We start from the raw sequence: 22,880 nt of genomic DNA on the forward strand, positions 1-22,880 counted from the left end.
GAAGCTTCCTTGGCAGTGCACAGGACTCTGGAGAAAGCATGGGAGAAATGGACATCTCCACCATTCAGTAGTAAAACCAGGGCCCGTGCTTATCTCTGGGATGCCCAAGGAGCTCCATGACTTCTTTTTGTCTCCGAAATCAGCCAAGAAGTTGGTACTGGGAGGATCACTCACTCCTCTTGGCCTGCTTGAAAAGTCCTCAGACACACATGGACAACCACCGAAATGTAAAGGTATGGGTCTGCTCTTCAGCTGGAGGAAAGGCTGGCCCCACAGTGGTCCAGTGGGTGCAAGGCTTTGAAGAAACTAAGTCGGTGCGCCCAGGGAACTCCGCAGGGCCCCGCCCCTCGCGGCCCCGCCCCTCACCTTGCTAGCCGCACGCTCTGGCTGCGAAGGTGCGTGCGGCGCGCGCTGATTGGCCGCTACCCGGCGCTGCCCCGCTGCCATTGGCTGCCAGGGCCTCTTTGTTCCAGGTCCCAGCCGCTGGCGAACCGGGCTGCGGAAGTTCGAGGGCGCAGGCTGAGTAGCAGCGGCAGCGGCGCCGGACTTCCCGCAGCGGAGATCGCGGACGCGGGACTGAGCCCCTCCGACGCCCAGTATGGACCTGGAAACCAAAATGAAGAAGGTGAGTGGGGCGGGCGACGGGCGTGGTCGCCTCACCTGAGTGCCGGAGCTGGTCCCGGTTCTGGGACCACGCCCGGTGGGTGCGGCTGGAGGATGACTCCCCGGACCCCGATCCCTTGGGTGACTGTCGCTGCGGAGCGGGACCCTGCGACTCGCTGTCTCCGCGCCTAAAACTTTTAGGAAAACCTTTCGGCCACGCTTTCCCCCAAGCCCCGGGTGAAGTCTTAGGCGAGGTGGTGACTGACACTGCTTCCTGCCTGGGGAAGCAGCGCTCTGGGGAGCCTGTGTGATTCAGTGATGTGGTTTTGACATCCTCCTCCCCTGCAGTCTGGCTGCCCCAGGCGCTCTAAAGTGGCTGCTGACTGGTGACACTTCCTTCACACCCGCGCCTGCTGATAACTTCTGAAGTGATGACTTTTCGGGGAGTGTGTGTGTTTCACTTATGGCTTGAGTGCCAAAACACTGTCTCCTCCTTGCGGAGTTAGTTCTCGAAAGAAAATGCCATTTGGCAGCCAGCCGCAAACAGCGGTCATTGCAGGTGCTCAGCCGCCCCGCCTGCGGAGCACCCTCATGGCTGCTCCTGGTGTCCAGGCTATAAAGGCCCTACCTGAGGAGCTCCGAGATTAGGTCTCTCAGGTCGCCTGGGAGAAAGAGGTGGGGACCAGACTATGACTCAAAAGAATGCTGACGTCACATTCTATTGTAACTTTCGACCTTAAAGGTCTTGTTCTCGGGAATTGCGCCTGTTTTCTTTCAAGTGAATTTAAGTTAGTTGGTCATTTATCAAATAAGGAAGGAAGTTGTGCACAACCAGAAAGACAAGTTGAGGAAACTTTCTTCTCGGCTTTGCACTTGCACGTTCATCTTCTAAAAGGGAATTTCTATTTTGTGCCAGAATTGAAGGTTTCAAATCGTATGCAAATATATGGTATGAGGTTTAGGAAGCTGTTGACAAATAAAAATTTGAACCTAGGAAACAGTTCCTTGGTCTCTTCTTATTGAAATCAACACTCAGAAGGGAAAGGAAGAACAGGAAATAGAAGATTCTTTCTAGTCTCTTCCTGTTTGATATTTATTCCTTTAACATGTTTTTTGGTTACCTGTGCTTGCCACTTAGAAAACAGCTGATGTGCTGTGTAGTCTTCTGTTGATGAACACACACTGAACTTACTGAGTTTTTATATAAGAACTTTTTTAGGCATTTGTCCCAAATGATAGGTTGTCTTTGCTTGGAAATGCTGTCCTTGAAGGGAGGGAGGGATGAATAAGCAAATGAGAGGATTGTTAAGATAATGACGCTATTATGCAGGATACTATCTTGGTGGATGTATCTTACTCGTACGGTTGTCTAACGGCACGGAATGTAGGATAACAAAAGTGAACTGTAATGTGGAATCTGAACTTGGGAAACAGGGATAAGCCGGTGTGTCTCCTAAATGACCGCCTCCGAACCATGGTGTTGTAGATCCTGAGGGGGCAGGCTGGGCATGTGTTGTCAAAGACCATGGGGGGAGCTTCATGCCTCTGCTCAGTTTTGCTGTGAACCATTTTTTTTTAAAAGTTCTCTAATCAAAATAAAACACAATCTTTGAGACAATAATTTCCAGAGAAAAGTCCAAACTTAAGAATTGGGCACTCGGGGGTGGGGGGGATAGGGGGTGCAGAGGCAGTCGGATTTCTGAGTTCGAGGCCAGCCTGGTCTACAAAGTGAGTTCCAGGACAGCCAGGGCTATACAGAGAAACCCTGTCTCGGAAAAAAACAAACAACAACAACAAAGAATTAAGTGGTTTTCAAGGGTTAAAAAATGTGCAGATATTTACAAGCAGTTTTCTGAAGTCTTGTTTATAATGAATAAATCCTTTCAAATGTGGCATAGCAATTCTCCTCCATTACACCTTTATTTTAAAAGGATATCTTTTTTAACCAAGTGCCTTTACCGTATCTGTAAGCTTATAGCTTTCCATCCCACCTCAAGAAAAAGATTTCAGAAATTTAAAGAACATGCAATACTGTTAATAAATCCTTATTTTATGACACTGTCACTTCTGGTGATTCTCAGAAGGGTCCTTTATCAGTAAATGGTTAAGAAACCCAACAGCGACACATCTGACACCAGTCATGTTCTTCATTTACCTTCCTAAGCTATTTTTTCAGTGAGTTGTATACAAAGTTCCCTAGTACAAGGTAGTGTGAAGACTCTGGGAGCACATTAAACCATAGTCTCAAAAGAAATACGTATTTAGGGATTGTTTTACTTATAAGTTGCTTTCTAACACACTTAAAGAAATATTCCAAGACTTTCTGACTCACCTCCAAGGCTTTTTCCCCTGGATTTCGAATCTAAATAGTTTCAGATCTTCTTAAGGACAAAGCCATGATTTGAATGTACAGTTGAAAGCAAAGGCAGTGTGGAGATGGAAATATAGATGCATTTAAATAAAAATCAGTTTGACTTGTAGCTTGGGATATGTGGTATTTCCCCCTTCCAAAGCCCTTACATTGTATTGTTGATTTCAGAAGAACTTTTTCCCAGGCAGATGGAAAATATTATTTATTTTTCATTAACATGTCCTGTGAAAAGAATTAAAGAGGGCAGTCTTTACCTTCCAGTGGCCTAGGTGGGCTTTACTATTGTAAGAGTTTTTGGTTGATAAAGGGAGAGATTTCTCCATGAACTTGCCCTTGGGTTGATTTGCAGTTACACGCCATTATCGCCATTATCACAGGCACACTGGGTTTCAGAATTGCTGTTTTTCTGTATTTTGTTTTGTTTGAGGTAAGTGAGCTGTTGCTAGGATGTGGAAGCTAGTTTGCCTACACAGAGTTTTGTTTCAACCATATTTTAGAGAAGAATTTGACTTTTATGTTCCTACCGGATCCTTTGAAGCACTCAGATGGACCCTGTCCCTGTATCTTGCACCCCTTTTACTTTGTGTAAGTAAAAAATCTGCATCTGATTGCAGAAATAAACAATGACTGAGAGGTAGAAGCAGCCTCATTTTTGTGGTGAGTGGGAAATCATGGCCCATCAACAGCTGTTTTCCCTCAGAGCTGCTCTCTCTGAGAAAATCAAATTTATTCTTCAAAATATACCGGGAGAAAGACTCCAGTGACTTCCATTGTACTGCTGCGAATTGCTGCAGGGCTTTCGTTTTAATGTATTAGTTTAAGAATCTATGCTAACATCTTACGTATTTTTCTTGAACTTCTTGGTTTCTTTAACTTTACTTAGGAAGAATGAGATGCATCTTAAACAGGTCCCTCTCTGCCATTCAGATTTGTTTAAAAACCCTAAATTATTACCCCAGAATGGATAGGAAGTCCAAGTGAGTGGCCTTGGAAAAGCTTCAAAACTACAGAGATTATTGCATTAGATAGAGAAAGAGCCTTTTCTTATAGGTAGTCCCTTAATTAAGTGGGGAAACAAAAACAAAACAAAGCCGGGCGTGGTGGCGCACGCCTTTAATCCCAGCACTCGGGAGGCAGAGGCAGGCGGATTTCTGAGTTCGAGGCCAGCCTGGNAAAAAAAAAAAAAAAAAAAAAAAAAAAAAAAAAAAAAAAAACAAAACAAAAAAACAAAGCAAGTAGATGAAAATCTGGATCCTCAAATCTAGTTAGGATCTCGGCATGAATCCTTCCTTGATGTAGAAATTGTTGATGCAAAAAAACTACAACTCTCATCTTGGAAAAAAAGAAAAAGAAAGGAAGAAGGAAGGGAGGGAGGGAGGGAGGGAGGGAGGGCTGGTGTATTCTGAAGCCATTTTGAGTGACCAGGACCCAGGAACACAGATTTAAGTTACCTTGCATTCCACGTTCTAACGTGGAGGCAATTTCATGACATCTTCTAATTTTATAGAACAAACAAGTCATAACTCAAGGCAAACTTAAAATACATCAGAGATGCAGTTGCATCAAGATGGGGGGAAGTTTTCTGTAGGCCCCAGATGCAAGATGCTATCTGATGACATTCTTAGCTTTTGAGGCTCTGTGAGATAATGGTCTTCTAAGTTGATAGATTCCAAAAGGCTTCAGTCTATAAGGTGTCAGATCACACTCAGATGGGCAGGGAATGGCTGTTGCAGAGGGCTAGGACTAGCCCAATATAAGGTAATTAACTCCTGGGCCTTCATTCTGCCTCTTCCAATCTTCCCATAGTACTAAAATTCCAATCAGTCAGTCACTCTGCAAACACAGCTTGTTTCCAGGAGTTTTGGTTCACAACACACTGGAAACACATTTTCTTCAAGAGTCACTGATACACACTGGAGGGAAGGGGGGCTTAGTTTTTGAGGTAGATGCTTTGATTCAGAAGAAAGGAAAGTAGCTCATAGCTAACTCCCAGTTTCTTTTCCTGCTGCTGTGGTAAACTACCCTGACAGAAATAACTGAAGAAGAAAGCTCCTAGCTCCAGAATAAAGTGCACCATGGTGGGGAAGACGAGATGTTCAGAGCTTGGTGGAACTGCTCATGGCAAATCTATGATGATGATGCACAGCCATGAGTATACACTGCTCTTCAGCTCCTTTTTTCCATTTCTACAGTCTAGGATACAAGCATAGGGAGATGGTGCTACCTTCCCTTCTTAATTAAACCAGATAAAGATGCTCAGAGGCCTATCTCCTAGGTGATTTTAAGATCCCGTCAAGCTGACAGTGAACAGGGATAGTCACAACTATGCACTCCATCCTAAATAACATTGTGTTGTGTTCGTGTTTCAAGTTCACTACTAAATCATATCACCTACAACTCTCTACACTACTAATCTTATAAACCCATTCTTCAAGGTCTGTCCTATTGTAACTTATGTACCCTCTTCTAGGAAATCTCCCATGTTCCTGCCTACAAGAAAAACAACTGATTCTAAATTCTCAAAGCATGTTTCTTTACCTCTTAAGATAGTCAATTTGTAGATAACAGATACATTTATAGCTTTACCATTTTACCCAGATATTAAGCTTGAGAGATAAATTCATATTTTATAATACTTGATAATTTTGGTTCTTGTTCAGAACTGTCCTCTGAGGGCCATAGTGTCGTTTTTTGATGAGGAAGAAACCCCAGTTCAGATTACTTAATCTGAAATTGAAGAGCCTTACGATGAACTTGAACCATCATCCTTAGAATTCATCTTCCTATTATCACACAGTCTACCTTTGGAGTCTTTTATCACCCAGCTTATTTATTATGCTGAAGTAACTATGTCATGCAAATAAAGTATGACACATTTGTACTTGATTATTTAAAGAAATTATATTTGAAGAAGTGGTTTCTCTACCAGTAAATTTCCCATCTTACCCTGCTGGGTTTGGTATGCTTTTTGTATGTCTACATTTAAAGTTGCCAGGTAGAAGTCTACAAAAGCAAAAGGCTCATGACAAGACATTCCTGGGAGACTTTTACAGGCAAAGAAACTCCAATAGCATCATCCCTCACCATATCTTCTAGGATTCCTTCAACTTCTCAGTTTGTGTTGGAAGCCGAAGAATAATTCTCTCTTGTCCGTATTCAATGTGGTCCTGAGCAATAGTGAATACGGACAATACGGTTGGGCTTTCTCCTCTAGGATGTCAGCCATAGCATCTGCAGAGGTCCCCATGAGCTTGGGAAGTTCTCTACCTTCTGAGCTTCATATTTACTAGAAGTCTTCCCATTTTGTGAGTAGGAAAAGCATTTTCCAATGGCAGATGCTCCAAGTGTTACTGGCATAGTAGACCAGACAGCTAACGCAGAGAAGAAAACAAAACAAAGGAAAACACGAGAGACCCTTCTGTTGAGGAAGCTATTACAGTTCATTTCCCTCCTGCTTACAACAGCTTTGGTTCAGAAGCAGTGAGAAACACCAAAATGATAGCTGTCTCTTGAGTTTGTTATGGAAATACTCAGAGTAGATTTAATATTAGGGGCCACCACTGTATGGAAAAGGGTTACTTAGTAGGGTTTTCTTGGGGCTACACTGTATGTTCTTTCTCTGAAAATTAGAATAGTGCTTGGCTCCCTGATGCAATTTGAATTCAAGTTCTTTGTACAAACCAAAGTATACACTGTGCTTAGAAAGCAGGAAAAGTCAATAAACATGCTGGACATGTCTATGTCTGGAAAGATTAACTATGTATGGGACTTTCTCCTTTATTTTTAATTAGCATATCTTTTACATCATACTAGGCATTAGTATATCTAAATCAATCTACTATTTTTTAAAATTATGTTGACCACCTTGGATCTCAATTTTGATGCTTGGATCTCAATTTGATAAGTTCAGAAAAACTCAATAGGTAAAAGAGATTATTATTTCTAAGGTTCAAAAGCCCACGGCCTGGCTATGAAAAGTCATTGCCAACAGTCTACCAAGTAGAGTACTCCATGGTAGTTAAAAATCACATATGCACGTGCACACAGGAAGTGGTATGGTGTGTAACTGTCCTATATATCAGTGAATTCCTCAAGGAAACTGACATGGGACAAATGAGCGTACATGGGAAGCCTTACTTTATTTGGTATATGGAGAAATGAGAAACAAGAACACTCACTGTTTTAAGCATCATGTCTCAAATAAGATTTCTCTCTTAAAATGTTTTTTTTTTAAATACATATGAAGGGTTGGTGCAGACTGTGGTACTATAGGACTGAACAAATAAGACACAGATTTTATACTCATGAAATGTAATAGAACAAGAATAAATAAAATTAAATGACAGATGACAACCAGTAGGGCTAGGGTTACAACCTCCTATGCAGCCTTTAAAAGTTAGCAGTGTCCTGGATCTCTAACACAGTGGGAAGTTTGGGTGTTGAGTCTTGGGCATCACTACTAATCTTGCCAACTTTGGACTTCTTGTTTTCTTTATCTTAACGATTGGCCACTGGGGGAGAACTTGGTAAAGCAGTTTTCTAGCCTGGAGTGTGGAAATACCCGTAGTGAAGTGAAGCAGTAGTCCTTACATCCTTTCACTTCTGAAGTAGCCACATTCAGTCTTCTTGATGGCAAATGCCCTGTGAGGAGAGTCAATCTTGGAATCCTGTTTGGTGTGCTCAGGAAGTTTTGTTTGTAAACTACTGCCACGGTAGCTAATACGATTTTTAAAAAGTCTATTAGATTATTAATGCGCAAGGCATATAGGAAACAATTTCTTTTTTATAAGATGGTGAAACAGTCAGAGAAATTATATGAATTGTGATTAAGGAAACTTAAAAAAAAAAAACCCCATAGAAATACTAAACAAGACTAATCAAATGAAAAACCAGTTGCAAATCAGCCTTTCCAAGATTTTAAAGAAAAGCCATGCCACTGTTCTTGGTGTAAGTAAACAGTGAAACCAACCGTATGCTAGAGACTGAAATGTAAAGATTAAGTTTGTCAGCAACCCAACTACAGCCTTTGGCTCACGTATAAAACAGCTACCTCTAATTTTTATTTTCTGAGTGTGCAATCCACTTAAGTTCCTGTTTAAATAACTGCCTAGAATAATAAAGGGCACATGAAATCATAATGCTTGCTGCTTTTATGTGGCTCCCAAGGTAAAAGAGATACTTCACCATCTTAAGTTTCTCTGATCCTACCCCAGTCTGAGTGAGGTTTGACCAGGCTTGGGCAAGGCTTCAGGGTGGGGAGGGTTTGCTGGGAAGCCAGCCCAGGGGGGGACTGGAGGGATCCTGGCTGCTCAGTGACAGAAAGGATGGATGAAGCACTTGACTCATCCTCAAGCCAGGAGTGATTCAGCTTTGTGTTTATCTTAAAAACTATAAAAAGGAGTTTCCAGGAGTTTATTGCATAGCTTCTTATCTGGACAGTGGCAAGCTGAGCCGGGAATACTGGGCTGGAAGCCCCACGTGCTTTCTTGGGTGGAGAGTCAGTAATAAGGCAAAGCCACAGGAACTTTTTTTGTTTTTTCTCTTTTCTTTGTCTGATGATAAAGTGATATTGTATTTCCCTGAGAATAAAGAGACTGTGTGTTCCATTGCAGAACGGTCAGGCAGATGTTAAGGTAGACTTTTGGTTTTATATGGACACATCATCATGATAGCCTGCTCGAATGAGTCACGGTGGTAGAGGGTGTGTGTTTTTCTTTTATATCGTTCTGGCCTCTAGTAAAAGTAACTGGGACTCCTCATAAAGTTATGCTCTGTTTTACATAGAGGATATTTAAAGTGGTTTACATTTAAGATGATAGACTCTAGACTGGGTTTTCATCCACATCCCTGTTGAGTTTATATAGTCTAGAATACTAAGGTGTAAGCACTGGGAAAGAAAAAAAAAAGGGGATCTGGAATGGGGGGAAGCAAGACAAACATGTAAATTTACCACAGTGCTGGCTAGGCTGGAATGAATATAATAATATTTCTTTGATCTGGTAAGGAACAATATTTTAAGAAAAGTCTATCATGGTCTGACTTTCTAAAAACAACAAAACTGAGTTACTAAAATAAAAACACACTTAGCTGTTTTAAAAACAACATTGTTAAAGACTGTCTAACCTCAATAGGAGAAGATCTGCCTAGTCCTACCAAAAGACATGCCAAGGTGGATTGATCCATGGGAGGCCTCCCCTGCTCTGGAAGAGAAAGGGAGAAGGGGTTGGGGGAGGACAGGAGGTAAGAGGGAGAGGAAGGAGGGCAGCTGTGGTTAGGATGTAAAGTAAATAAATTAATTAATGGGAAAAAGTTGTTAAAGGCAAAGATATAAGATTGTTTACGTGCTTAATGGCTCCTGTAGTTTGTGTCAGAATGGACTGGTGAGCCATGGTGTGCCAACTGCCTCATTTTGAAGAGCCCTGCAATCATGGGACTGCAAACAACCTTAATTGAGTCCCTGGACAAAAGTAATTAGCTTCCACTGGGTAGGCTGGGAGTATTCTATTGAGGAAACAAGTCCTAGACGACAAACAGAATTTCATTAGGTAAAGAAGGCATTTCATGGAAAGACTAAGTAGCATGGAGCAAAGGTGCCGGGCAGGAAAAGTCAGTAAGTGCGCCCTTGCTTGGAGTGCACACTGACCCTTCAAACATCACCTCGAGGGCGTGGAAGCTGCAGCAATTTGTGATTTTCCCAGGGTCAGGTTTTAATTGAGGGTATGTGAGGATGAGCTGCAGCATCCTAGCCCACTGCTGTGGGTCTCTTTGTCTCTTTGCTCTAACATTGATTCACATTTGGTAAGTTGTTTCCATCTGCTGGTTAAAAAAAAGAGGGCACTCCACATGGGTCTTGGCTGGACTTGGCTTACAGCTGTGGCTTGGGGTCACCCTGCCACTAAACTTTTGTCTTCATTATATCTCCAGTCAACTAAGGGTCCGTTTGCTCTTTAAAGGCTGATAGGCAACGTAGACTTAGATTTCAGCAGCTCTGAGCTGGGTTGTTAGGATCTACAACCTACAATCTTAATCTTCATTGTAAGAGCTCTGTCAGGGGTCATGCTATGCCACACACCAAACAGCTAGTAAGCCAGTAAAGAGCATACCAGTGGCTTTCTAGAACTTTCCTAGTGGCTAAGACCTGAAGCCCTTCTATTTGGCTTTTCACAACCCTTCATCTTTGTAGCCAAAGCTCTCTGCAGCTCTTCTTAGGCTAAGTTCTTCTCAGTTTTTGCCCCCTGCTTATTGTTAACTCTTGAGCCGAGCCGATCTCAAATTCTTGGATATGCCTAGGGCCAAAAGCTTGTCCAGTTGTCCATGTAGTGCTTTATACCTGTAGTGAAGACCATAGTAGACTACCAAGCACTCTCAATGAGGTTTTACTAAGGACTGGGCTGCAGCATTAGTGTATAATGTCAAGAGTTCTCCTGGATCATTCATGGACCACTGCAAGGGAAGGAAGAAGGGCGGGCAAATTCTGCACACACACTGTCATGGGTGGTCTAGTTGCTTCTCCCAGTAGAATGGATGGAAGATGTGTTCTGAGCAGGGTCATCTGAAGCTTTCACAACAGAATCAAAGACTCCTGAAGTGAAGGTGCAGTTGGAGAAGCAGGCGTGACAGTTGCCATAGTCCATGTAATTGAAACAACAGGTATCTTTGCATTGCTGGGTTTAATTTCTCTGTGCCATCAGATCAGTCTTAAAGAGAAGCCATGAGAGTGTGTGTTTGTATATGTGTCTAGGTTTGTTTGGTTTGGTTTGGTTTGGTTTGGTTTGTGTTTTGAGTCAGGGTGTCCCTCTACTAGGCTAAAACTCACTACACACCACAAACTGGCCTTGAATTCAGGGCAGTCCACATTTAGCCTTCTAAGTTCTAGGATTTCACATATGAACCACTTTGCTTAATATTTTTAAGATAGGATATTATGTAGCCCATGCTGGCCTTGACTTTTCTATGTCACCAATGATGACCCTGAACACCTATGATTCTCTTGCCTTTTCCTTGCATATATCAGGATCACAGATTACCTCTACCATGCCATGTTTAACTTTTAAAGAAGTTACACCTGTTATGACACTAGTTCAGGGAAACTCCCATGGGTCTGAATGAGAGTTGAGTAGCTAAACTATTGCCTGAACATGGTGGGGCTACCATTGTGGTTGCCCTACATAGCTCTGTAGGCTTCCTTCAGCATCAGTAAGCTTACTCACAGTACAGGCAGGCTCTGGAACAATGGAAAGCACAGTGCTACCTCCCAAGGTGGCCTTCACCTCTATCCCTCCTGGGTTACCTCCTTTCTGTACCCAGCATCACTGTGATCAGAGGTATGAAAATAGTCTGACAGCTGTCAGTCAAGTGCCCATTAAGCAACTGAACTGCCTGAGTCCAACAGCCTTACTCATAATGAGGAAGAATATCATGGCATACTTAACAAAGATCTTACATAAAATTAAATCTTCTTTTTCAGTGAACTTTATCTAACAATCTCTAACTTTTGGCTAAATTTCCTTAAAGAGGGCTGGCACCTTCTGATCTGCCACCCAGATCAGCCGGTACCTGTAGCAAATGGTTGGAACAATAAAGGCCAAGCAAGAACACCGTTAAGCCTTCCTTATGCGAAGGCAGCTGCATGTTCATGCTCCAAATGAAGGGAGAAAGAGGTGTAGGCAAGCAGTGGTAGGTGGTGGCAGTGACGCATCTTTAATTCAACATTGGAATGGCATTCTAATGTGTACCGTAGTGGGAGTACAGACTTGAGAGTTCATTTCTGAAAATGTTTCCTGTGTTGAGAATCTACACTGCAGTAGTATCCCAGGCAAGTACTGAGCACTGCTTCAAATCAGATAGTCTTTGGGTCTTCTAGAAGGCTGTGACCTTTGCAGTCTGTCTTTCTTGATTTTTCAGAGGTCCCGTTTTTAATCCAGTCAGTGTTCTGCTAATTTTGAGACATAGATCTTTCCAAATTCCTCTCAGCCAGTCTATGTTCCTTCCATGTTGCGTGAAGAAATGTAGAACTGCATGAGATTTTTTGAAGGTAGGCTACAAAGTGTGTCCTATTAAATATTACAACAAATTCAGAGTTTGTTACAGAAGTGTTCAGGCCATAGTGCAAGTGTTAAAATATGTCAGTGTTAATAGGATACAAGTGTCCAAAAAGAAATAAACTCAAATGTAAGGGAAGGGGAGACAAAACATATTTACTCCAACTCCACATTCTTTAGATGCCAAAAACAAGGCAATAGAATTGTTATTTCGTGTGATTCTAAGAACCAGATGAATTCAGTGAGAGGGCATTGACCACTGCCATACTCTTCTGTAACACAGAGGTTTAAGGGAAGCAATACAGAGCTTAGTGTTTCCACATGCACATTTCAATTCCAGCTTTGATACTTGCTTGTTGATTTGGACAGGTTTCCCCCCCCCCCCTTTGGTTTTGATAAACTAATCTGTGAGATGCCGATAGTGCTCTTGTAATTGCTGACTTTTTTTTTTTTTAATTCTCTGTTAAGGATGCTTAGGTGACTCTTAGCACTAATAAATACATGTCCAGAGACCCAGAATTGTATCAGGATTTTTAATGTATCTTGAAGTTTGTTCTTGGTGCTCACTTCCTCTAGGTGCATAACTGATAAAGTTACTGAACCCTTTAAAGTTTAGAGTCTAAACGTTACCATATCCCCATCCTCAACCGAGACTGCCAGTAGACAGAGAGTAAGAGTATAATTGAAACTAACGTTTTAACGCACCATGTCTGTAGCCTCCACATAGAAAACAAATAATTATCATCGATACCACCATCATCAAAAAATCAGTGTACAGGGAAGTAAACGATGCAGAGATCATCACACCATTTACTAAGCACCTGATGGCATCATCAAGAATTTCGCAACGACATACTTCAGCAAATTATTGCTAGCTGGTGCTTTGCTGGACACAAAGAAATACTTCTTTACAGCCTAGTAACCCAGAATGTGCTACATTCCTGGATTTAATTATTTTCCTTTTCAAAGCTGGGCTAGGTTCTCATCATGAACTACTGATTAGAGAGTGTCATGGATCAGGGTCGGGGATTGGTGTACGTCTCTTTACTGGTTAATTACAAGAATTCCATAACTCTTTGCAGTCCTTCCCAAGAAAAATGCAGTCCATTTTCCTCCCCTTTGTCTGTACTGCTGTTATTTCCTTGGTCCAATTTGAGGTATTGAATGGGCTAGTGTCAGCTCCAGGCTTGGGCTTCAACAGACCTTGCTTGTCTCTCTCTGCTTCCTTGGAGCTCTGATCCTATTTTGGGAAGTAGCCAGGCCAGCCTGGAGGGAAAGAGAGGCCACAGAAACAGATGAGAGATCTCAGCAGGAGCTCCCCTGAACCATTCACCCTGAAGTGAACAGAAGCATGGCTGGCTGCTGGTCCAGCTAGCTGACCCCAGTTCATACCATTGTTGAAGTATGAAAGGACAGAATAAACAACTGTCTTTACCGGTGGACTTGTAGGTTTTTAAGCACCAAATAATGGCTGGGATAGTCTTATCTCCCTCCTGTAGTCAGAGGTATGGAAGGAGTCATGGTGGTGACTTTCTTCAACTCTGAATTACGTATACAGTCTAATATTCTGTGAACAGGGAAGAGTCAAAAAGAGTGGAGCATAGCTTCCGGGCGTGGAAATGGCCCCTCTAATCACTTAACTTTAATTTCTTTTTTGTTCCAGCAAGGTAAAGAGAGATGGAATTAGCATGCAACTGAAATTTGATAGTAGCTATAAGTAGAGTGTATATGCATGCTTGGAAAGTGACCGGATGTTCCTGAACCATTAAGCAAATGTGAATGCTGGCCCTGTGTCTTCTTTCATGGAGAACTTCTCCTGTAATAGGAAGTCTGTAAATACAGAATACAGTGAACCAAACCCTCCTCTCCTTCCTTTTCCTCTCCAGCTTGGCTCCCTCCCCACCACCGAGCCATGCTCCTAAGGACTTCTCTAACCCAGCAAGTTAGATCTAAATCCGTTAAGGCACACCATATAAATGCATTTGGTTTTGATTTGTTTTGTTGTCCAGATCTCGGGGTGATGTGGGAAGTCGGGGTATTAGTAAATTTGCAAAAACAGGGACCCAGCTGGCAGTACTCTGCACTCCTGGTTAAGTTCTCTGACTGTGCCTTGGGAACTGATTTTTATTTTGCATGTCCCCCTCCCCCACCTTCTCCTTTGGGCCTTACCCCCAGGTTATCTTAAATTTCCCCGCTTCTTTCTCAGTTTCCTCTACAGCTATCTCAGCCATTACTGCAAGCCTCTCATTTTTCTTTTTGGTGAAAACATGCCTATACTTTGCTGCTTCCTACACACGCTCCAATTAGACAGGTGGGCAACAAGGGTCAGTCAATCACTGTGCAGTAACCTTCCCCTGCTCTCACTAACACAATATAACGAGGGCACTCCTGAGGAAAGGGTGCTCCAGACCTCGCAGATGTCAAGAACAATAGCACTATTCAAATCCTGGGGTACAGCATCTTCATAAGCTCTTCAGTGTGCTTCTGTCCAAGTGACCCCTCTTGTAGCCAGCCGTGGAGGAAGTGACAGACACAAGACCAAGTTAGGAGTGTTCGCTGCAATCCACATTCTTTCCAGGCACTCCCACAGATACCTTTTGGACTCCGGTTCTGAAAATCCCTTTTATAGCTAATAAAGAGGGGTTTGCAGGGCGTGTTGCCTAAAAGCATGTCATTGCAGAGTCCTTCCGTGGAACTAGCCTTAACTAAGACGTGATTTCAGCAACAATTATGTCCCTAATACTATCTGTGATTAAATTGGCTTTTGAATCCTGGATTAATACTCTGTGTGTGTGTGTGTGTGTGTGTGTGTGTGTGTGTGTGTGTGTGAGTGTGTGTATACACACACAATATTATATAATGTGAATATAAACAAAGAGTGCTTGGTCATTAGTACGCCCTAATTTTAGCCATGTAGTAACATGAGGTCCTGTGTCTATTTCTTCATTCTTGATCCCAGCTCCAGGTAGATTTCTGTAAGAAAGCTTATATGGACCCTTATACAAAACCTTTCCTACTTTGTGTGTGTTTTCGTAAATGAAAACCTGGTTTGTTATAGACTTCTAGAGATATTCTGATAAATATATCTCTGGAAATTTTCTGCCAATCAGGCCTGGCATTGTATATACTATTTTGTAAACTGGTTTGTAACTGTATATGTACATGTATGTATAATTCGGTATGCTCGATTATTTCTTGAGAAAGAGAATGGGGTTTGGGGGATTTAAAAGAAGGCATTCTCTATCCTGAGTTTGGGAAGACTTTCCTGGTCCTGAGAGAGTGAACAACCAACATATTGAGAAGGAAATTATTTACAGGGAAGGAACAAAGGTCTGCTTAAGTGTGGGATTTGAGGGAAGAGATTTGATAGAAAAGAAAAACATGAAAAATGAAAGCAAGGTGCCAGTAATCCCTGCTTGTGCCCATATTTACAGCACATCTCCTGCGTCACAAATCATTTTGTCATTTCAGTGGAACTATGGACACCAAACGAGGTGATTTATGGGAAACCTTTCGAGCTGTGCCTGGCAGTACAGATGCTTGCTGCTGTTCCCACTACAATCCCTTGTAGGCCCATTCCTGTGAAAGTAGTGGACGTTTTGGGGGACAGGATACTATGGTAAAGATCATTCGATCTTTATGTTAAATGTGTTAATCCTTGTAGTACCGCTAGGATTTCAGGTCAGCAGCTCACAGTCACTGTCAACAGTGCAGTTAAGCACAAAATAATGAGATTTCTACCAAGACTTGTGGGAATCATGGAAAAACTAGGGAATAAAGAAAGCTTATCAAAGTATTAGACAGTAGGATTGGGGCTGTAGACTGGGGAGAGAGAGAGAGATTTGGACAGATGGGGAAAAGGAATGCAGACTCAGGCAAGGGCAGAGCTCTTGGAGGACACAGCTCCAGGAGGAGGAAAGGGAGAAATGAGGCAGTGGCAGGTTTTAAAGTAACTTCTCTGACATTGGAGAAAAGAGGACTTCATTTTCTCACTGAAAACATCCGATGCAAGGAACACTGCAATTGCCTGGAGGGTGAATTAATTTTTGAAATAGCAAGGTCACATATGGAGGGAGCTATCAGAATGTTACTACGTTACCATGAGGAGAGATTTAGCAAAGACACTGGATGCCGATGAGCGAGCAACCTGGAGTGTTTAGAACTTGGCACACGGTAAGCATACTACCACCCAAATCGAGAAGACTTCAGGCCCTCAGTGAGGTAACTAGGCAAATAGGCCCATCCATCTTGTTAGTCTTTCTCTCATGTATTTTGATGCGTGAGAAAGGAAAATTTGATATTCTGAAAAAGTCAAACTAGAGATTTTATTAATCATAAATCCTAATAACAATTAGTTATTTCGTTCCCTCACCTGAGAAAGGTGGCAAGGTATATAAAAGGTGAAGGATGTCTCTCTTCCTGTTTTAGGTCAGTATCTGCCTTAACTTACCCTCTCCCTGTTTGGGGGAAGCATATGTATTTTGGTAGAGATCTGGAAGCAGGCAGTGTTCCAAACGATTGCAGCACCTTAAGACCTTGTGTCCGAGACGGGTCAAGATTTAGTGATTGGAAGGGGGTGGGGCTTCACAGAAAGTACTCAGTTTCTCCAAGATCTAATCCCTGAGAAGCATTGTTTAGGAATGTGATTCATTTGTATATGTATATGTATATGAATATGTATATGTATATATACACACATACATATATATAACATCTGTATATACTACAATATATTTGTTTGTATATGTACCTTTATATCCAATATGTGTGTAAATATATGCACATACAGGAGAGAATACAGCATATTTTGTATCTCCTATCCCAGGACGCTTCATTCCATGGTGATTAACAGTCTGAATAACACTTGCTTATTTAGAAACCGAGTACCAGTCTTGCTCCACAGGGAAACTTGGTTATAAGGCTCGCATGATCTCACCCTGAACATTTTATAATATCTTCCAGATCCAAATTGTCTCCAGATCAACCCAGAGCATGTTTGAAATACCAGATGTTTTATACCCCTTCCTCTTTCCCCCCTTTTCTCTTTCAAGTGTATAACACGCAATCTCTCTGCTCTGGATCAAGAGGGTCACCTGAAATGTTGCCAACATATCTGGTTTCTTGACGTGATTATGGAGAAATTGGTGCCACTTTCATTTCTAACTCTAAAATAAATAGAGAGAAGCAGGGGGTTGGAGACTCGGGTCATGGAAATGTAAGCTAAGTTTCTGGAGCCTATAGTTATGGTTATTTAATGTCTTGTGTGTGTCTAGTATTTCAAGATAACTATTGTGGAGGAGCTTTTATTCTTTCAGAGAACCTTGATAGGTATTCAAAGCCTAGCTATGATTTCTCCGAATATAGTCAATCCCGAGACCTGTTGTTTTCTTGGACAATAAAGGAGAAAAAAATCAATCTGTCCTATCCTTCTATTGACACTGGCCAGAATGTGTTGCTAAAATTATATAAAGGAGGCAGCTTCAGAGCTTGTGAGCTTATGAAAACCATGTGTTTTTAAGGCTCCACTGTTGATTCTGCAGAGAATATGATCACACAGTGCTGGTGAGATAGAGATGCATGACAGAACTGAGCTGTGCCAGTCACAGCTGGACTTGCTCATGTCCTATACATACTTTTCAGACTGAGGTGATGGTGGCTTGCAGGAGCTGAGCATACACTGCCTTTCTCAGATGATCATTTCATGCCTAGCAGTTTAGCTTGGACATGTTGCTAAGTGGCTAACTGAAGATAAAGTTACCCAGCATATGATTTGCAATCATAATTTTAGAATTTCAAAAAAGTTGGAGTCAATCCGATTCAATTCTTTCCTTATCTAGACAAAACTCAGAGGACAAAAATGACTTCAATAATCATTGGATGTGGCTGGTGACACTGTGGGTCCAGACCACAGTTTTCTTGACTCTTCTTCAATGGTCTTTCTTTGTTTGCACAGTTCTCAGTTTTGTTATTTCTTTAATAACAATACAATTCTCATCATTTTCTTACATTGCTATTACACATAAGCACACAAATGGAAGTGGTCATGAATCCAAGGGTCTGGATTTCATTGTCTAACCAGCCAGGTTGCCTTAGCTGTCAAGGACCTAACAGCTAGGCATCCCTCTTCACTCTTCCACCCCATCCTACATAGCCTGGAAGGCATCCTGAGTATCACTATCTAACATCATCTCTAGTTCTCCTCACAGAGAGCTGGGCACAAACTAGCCTGTGAGACCTGGGTGACCAAACATAGGACTCATCTCTTTTGTTAAAAAGAAGACTGTGCTCAATTGGCAGTTGTCTGTGCTGAGGGCAAAGAAAGGGAAGACATGTGGAGAGGATTCTGGGTCTCATATATTCCAGGGACTCCTGAACGTGGCATAAACTGGAGAGAGACATTGCTGCAACTATTAGAACAAATGGGGCTCATGAATTGAAATTCAAAAGACTTGGGGCAGCCCACGTCCTCTGGCACTGAGCCTTTAAAAGTCTGGAATGGACCTTAAACAGCTCAGGGGTGGGTGGTTTGGGCTCTACAAAATAGAATTGGTAAATTATCCTTCATTCAACTTCTGAGAGGGAGGCTGACACTCCCAGAAGCCTCAGGAGGAACAAATCAGAAGAAAGTTGATTTATTCTTGTAGAGCTATGTCCTTTCTAGACAATGTTATTATATCAAGTTTAGAATTGCATTCCAGATTGTAACTCAGTCTGGATGCAGGTACATCTGCAGAACAAGGAATGAGAGTGTGGATCACAAAGCTCTTAGAGATTTGTGTTTGTAGTAATTGAGGTTGCAAATTCTTACCCAATCATGGGGCATAAGATAAGAAATCCTTACTTGGGTGTCAGTGATGCTTAAGAATCGTAGACCAACATGTAGATAAAAATCATTTCTGTCATAGTCAGACTAATTCATTGCCAGCCGGAATCTGCCTCATGGCTTCGGTTGCTAGCAATGATTCTGAAAACTAGGTGTTGTTTTTCTGGGTATTGTTTTTGATTAAGACTTCTTCAGGGCATAGTGTATACTGCTGTGACCTCTCTCTCCCTTATACCTCCCTCTCCCATTAGGGACATTGTTGCTGCCTTCTCTAAGTCTGGGCACCCAGAAAAGATGAAATTATGTGTGTTTGGACAAACCCAGACAAACCCAGATATGTGAGCACACGTATCTTAATGTTCACGTTTGTCTGAAGATCTGTCTTGTGTTGGTGACCACATTGTTGTGAGTTCATGCGTGCAGCTTCCCTGTTACATCTAGAAGGTACTATCTAGCAGCAGGCATCTGGTCCTCTGGCTTTTACAATTCCACCCCTGCCATATTGTAGGTGTGTCATTGGGCTTGAGTATACCATAGCCAGCTGTTCTATGCATTTTGTCCAGATGTGGGTTCCAATAATAGTTTCCATCTACTGCAAAGAGACACTTCTCAGCTGAGGAGTAAGAGACACTCTTCTTATAGATGGGTGTAAGAACATGTATTTAGACTGCATGTATTTAGTCTACTGCTTTAGGAACATGGCAGCAGTTAAGTTCTCCTTTAGTGTCTATGACCTCTTAGCTGTAGATAATTGTTTGGTTTTCAGTACTAGGCTGAAATCTCTATGGGGTGGGTCTAAAGTCCAAGTAGACTGAGGTTGGTTACCCCTCAAATAAAAGTACCAATCTTGCACCATCGTGAGTATCTTGCCAGGGTAGTCAGTGTAACATCTAGATTTACAGCTGAAGAAGCCCGCCGATTGCTTTTCTCCCTTGTCAGCCCTCATAACCCATCTGGGTACCATGAAGCTAGCCCTCAGGAAGGAAGCTTCCAGCTAAGTTCCAGAATGTACTGACATTTTTATACTGAGCAAATTCTGAAAACTGTCTGGGTTTCATTAAGTCGTAAAGAACAGAGGGAAAGAGCGCCGCTTCCTTAGTGTTTTCTGAGGTTTTGTACGATTTAAATGGTATGATACTTTTCCTGGTATTCAACAAATACTGTCATTCCTAAACTCTGTCATACATTTGTTTGCGTCTCAGTCTCTGCCCTCTGTGTCTCCCCTGTACTTGCATTAACAGCACATAAGGGGCAAAGCCATGAATCCATGAATTTTGTGACTTTCAGTATTTGTAGTCTTCTATAAAGTTGTATTTTGCTTCTCTTCCTTTCATGATAAAAGCAATGAGAATATAAAGAATGCTATATTTGTTCTCAAAGCTTCTGTTTACATGCCTGGGTCAGAGTTGGCTAAACAATGTGAAACTCATAAAAGATTTGTTTGAGAGTTACATCAACAAGAGCGTTAAGTGGAATTCAAGGTGTGATTTATTGAATTTTTAAAAATTTAAAAAATTTATAATAGATTCCCTTTGTTCTTCCCATTAACAGATGGGCTTAGGTCATGAGCAAGGATTTGGAGCCCCCTGTCTAAAATGCAAAGAGAACTGTGAAGGATTTGAACTACACTTCTGGAGGTGAGCTCTTGAAACCTAATGAGGCCTTCCCCGCTCGGGCAGGGCCCCTGGGCAGTGTCCTCGCCCTCTCTGACAAGTTCTTGGGCACAGCTCCTTAGCCAGGGAATGAAAAGCGAGCTGTTCTGTGTTCACATCATGAAGTGGGTTTACTGATAACCATATGCAGAGTTGGTTGACTTCTTTGCTGTCTTCCAGATTTCCTGGGATGCCCCAAATACAGAATATGCCTTTCTGAATGGCAGAGGAGTTTATGGTAACCCTTCCGCACTGTCAATTAGCTTGTTATTAACAATGCACTCCTCGTGGCTCACACCTAGTATTGCAGTGCAGTCAGCACGCACGCTCCGTTGCGCGTCCATATCCTCGGTGCCAAGAAACGATACGATGTTTAATTATTAAAAAAAAATCTCAGAAGGATTTTTATCACTGAGAAGCTTTGAGGACCTTTGTTGCTAATCTTTGAATGAAATGCATGTATCTGAAAGACAGAAGATAATGAACCCTAAAAATCTAAAAAAGCAAACCAACTCTTTCAAATAACATAAACGTTCTTCCACATGTCTACTGGAAGGTATAGTCAGGATAGTATTGTTAAAATAAAAAATAGGCCGGGCGTGGTGGCGCACGCCTTTAATCCCAGCACTCGGAAAGCAGAAGCAGGTGGATTTCTGAGTTCGAGGCCAGCCTGGTCTACAACGTGAGTTTCAGGACAGCCAGGGCTGCACAGAGAAACCCTGTCTCCTCCTCCTCCTCTTCTCCTCCTCTTCCTCCTCTCCTCTTCTTCCTCCTCTTCTTCCTCTTCCTCCTCCTCTCCCTCCTCCTCCTCCTCCTCCAGACTGTATATAGTGTCTAATACATGATAAATTCTGTGACCCGTTGGTATGTTGCATTGTTTGGGGAAGGAGGACAGAGGTTTGCTTTACATTCTCTGTTTATTGAGTGCATGAATGAGGAACCCAAAGATACCAGGGTGACCATTTCACCTCTTCCCTTCACCACTTTTCCTTTGTGGCTACCAGATGACTTTTCAGAGGGCCACACCGCCCCCTGCTGGGCATAGTGTTTTCAAGCTTAAAATAATCCTTACAGCTATGTAATTTCCCAAACTGCTCAGGAGATTTTTTTAAAAACTCACTCCTAAGAGAGGTGCTTTCGCTGTGAACCAGGTGAGTTTAGAGTGACTTGTTGGTCTGCAGATTGTTCCGCTATCGTCTGATCGTCTCAAATTTTTGAACGGTTGTCAAGGCTTGAAAACCCTTTCTTAGTTTTATCAAACAGGCTGTTTTGATAAACTGGTCATAGTCTTAGGGTCCAAGAGTTATAAATACTAGAGGTTGGCATCCAGCCTAGCTGGGGTTTGTATGGTCTCTCCATATATTTTTTAGAAATGTTGTAATCTTCCTGGCAGGGGTCCAAACACATTTCTCCAGTACAGTTTCTTGTCATTCTCCAACTTCCATAACTGGAAGACCAGAGGCAGGTGTCTTTGACCTCTGAATACAGTTAGTTTTTCAGGAGTTTTTAAAACACATTAGGGCTGGAGAGATGGCTCAGTGGTTAAGAGCACCGATTGCTCTTCTGAAGGTTGTGAGTTCAAATCCCAGCAACCATATAATGGCTCACAACTATCTGTAATGAGATCTGATGCCCTTCTCTGGGGTGTCTGAAGACAGCCTCAGTGTACGTGCAATAAATAAATCTTTTTAAAAACACGTTAAAAGTATTTATTTATTCATTTTTATTTTATGTGTGTGTTGCCCGCATGGATGCCTGCAGACCACATGTGTCGCTGGCACCCTCAGAAGTCAGAAGAGGAGTAGGGTCCCGTGGAACGGAGGTTACAACAATTGCTAACATCCATGTGGATGCCGGGAACTGAACCTTCATCCTTTGGAAGAGCAGCAACTGCGCTTAACCGCGTAGCCACTGAACTGTCTCTCTAGCCTCCTTTTGTAGTAGTCATAGAAACAAATTCTAGATCAGTGGTCCCCGAGTGCAAACAGATGTCATCTGCAAACCAGAGCCATGGGGTCCCCACTCCATCTTCACAGTGAACCTGGACATTTAAGGACCCAGTCCATACCATCCTCACAGTCACAGAGGGTGTTTTGAAGTGGTTTGATAGGTGCTGTTGTGTGCACCGTGGACCTATTCCTTTCATGACATTCTTTAGCCTCTGTTGGCAGACCTCACTATGTGGCCTCTGCCTGTTTATCCAGCCTTTCTCACTCCCCTGAGCATCATTTACTCCCAACTACATGTTCCATGTTAATTCTCCCAAATCCTGTGAATGCTTTGCCGAGTATGTGCATGCTTGGAGAGATATGGTCAGCCAGACTGCTGTGGGTAGAGGAGTATGGATGCAGAGAGGTGAATGTGGAGGCTCAGACCTTGTCACAACAGCT

The 22,880-nt window shown here is 42.4% G+C and overlaps 1 protein-coding gene across 1 annotated transcript in view; it reads left to right on the forward strand.

The window, feature by feature from the left end:
- Positions 1-460: 460 nt before the first annotated feature.
- The window catches only part of Tes (testin LIM domain protein), a 38,355-nt gene continuing 15,935 nt past the window's right edge, over positions 461-22,880 (forward strand). Inside the window, exons 1-2 of the mRNA XM_021164774.1 lie at positions 461-625; positions 20,390-20,475. Of these exons, the coding sequence (XP_021020433.1) occupies positions 599-625; positions 20,390-20,475 (113 nt within the window). The 5' untranslated portion in view covers positions 461-598. The remainder of the gene's footprint in view (positions 626-20,389; positions 20,476-22,880) is intronic.

This window comes from Mus caroli, chromosome 6 (genome assembly GCF_900094665.2).
Source record: "Mus caroli chromosome 6, CAROLI_EIJ_v1.1, whole genome shotgun sequence".
Classification (NCBI taxonomy): domain Eukaryota; kingdom Metazoa; phylum Chordata; class Mammalia; order Rodentia; family Muridae; genus Mus; species Mus caroli.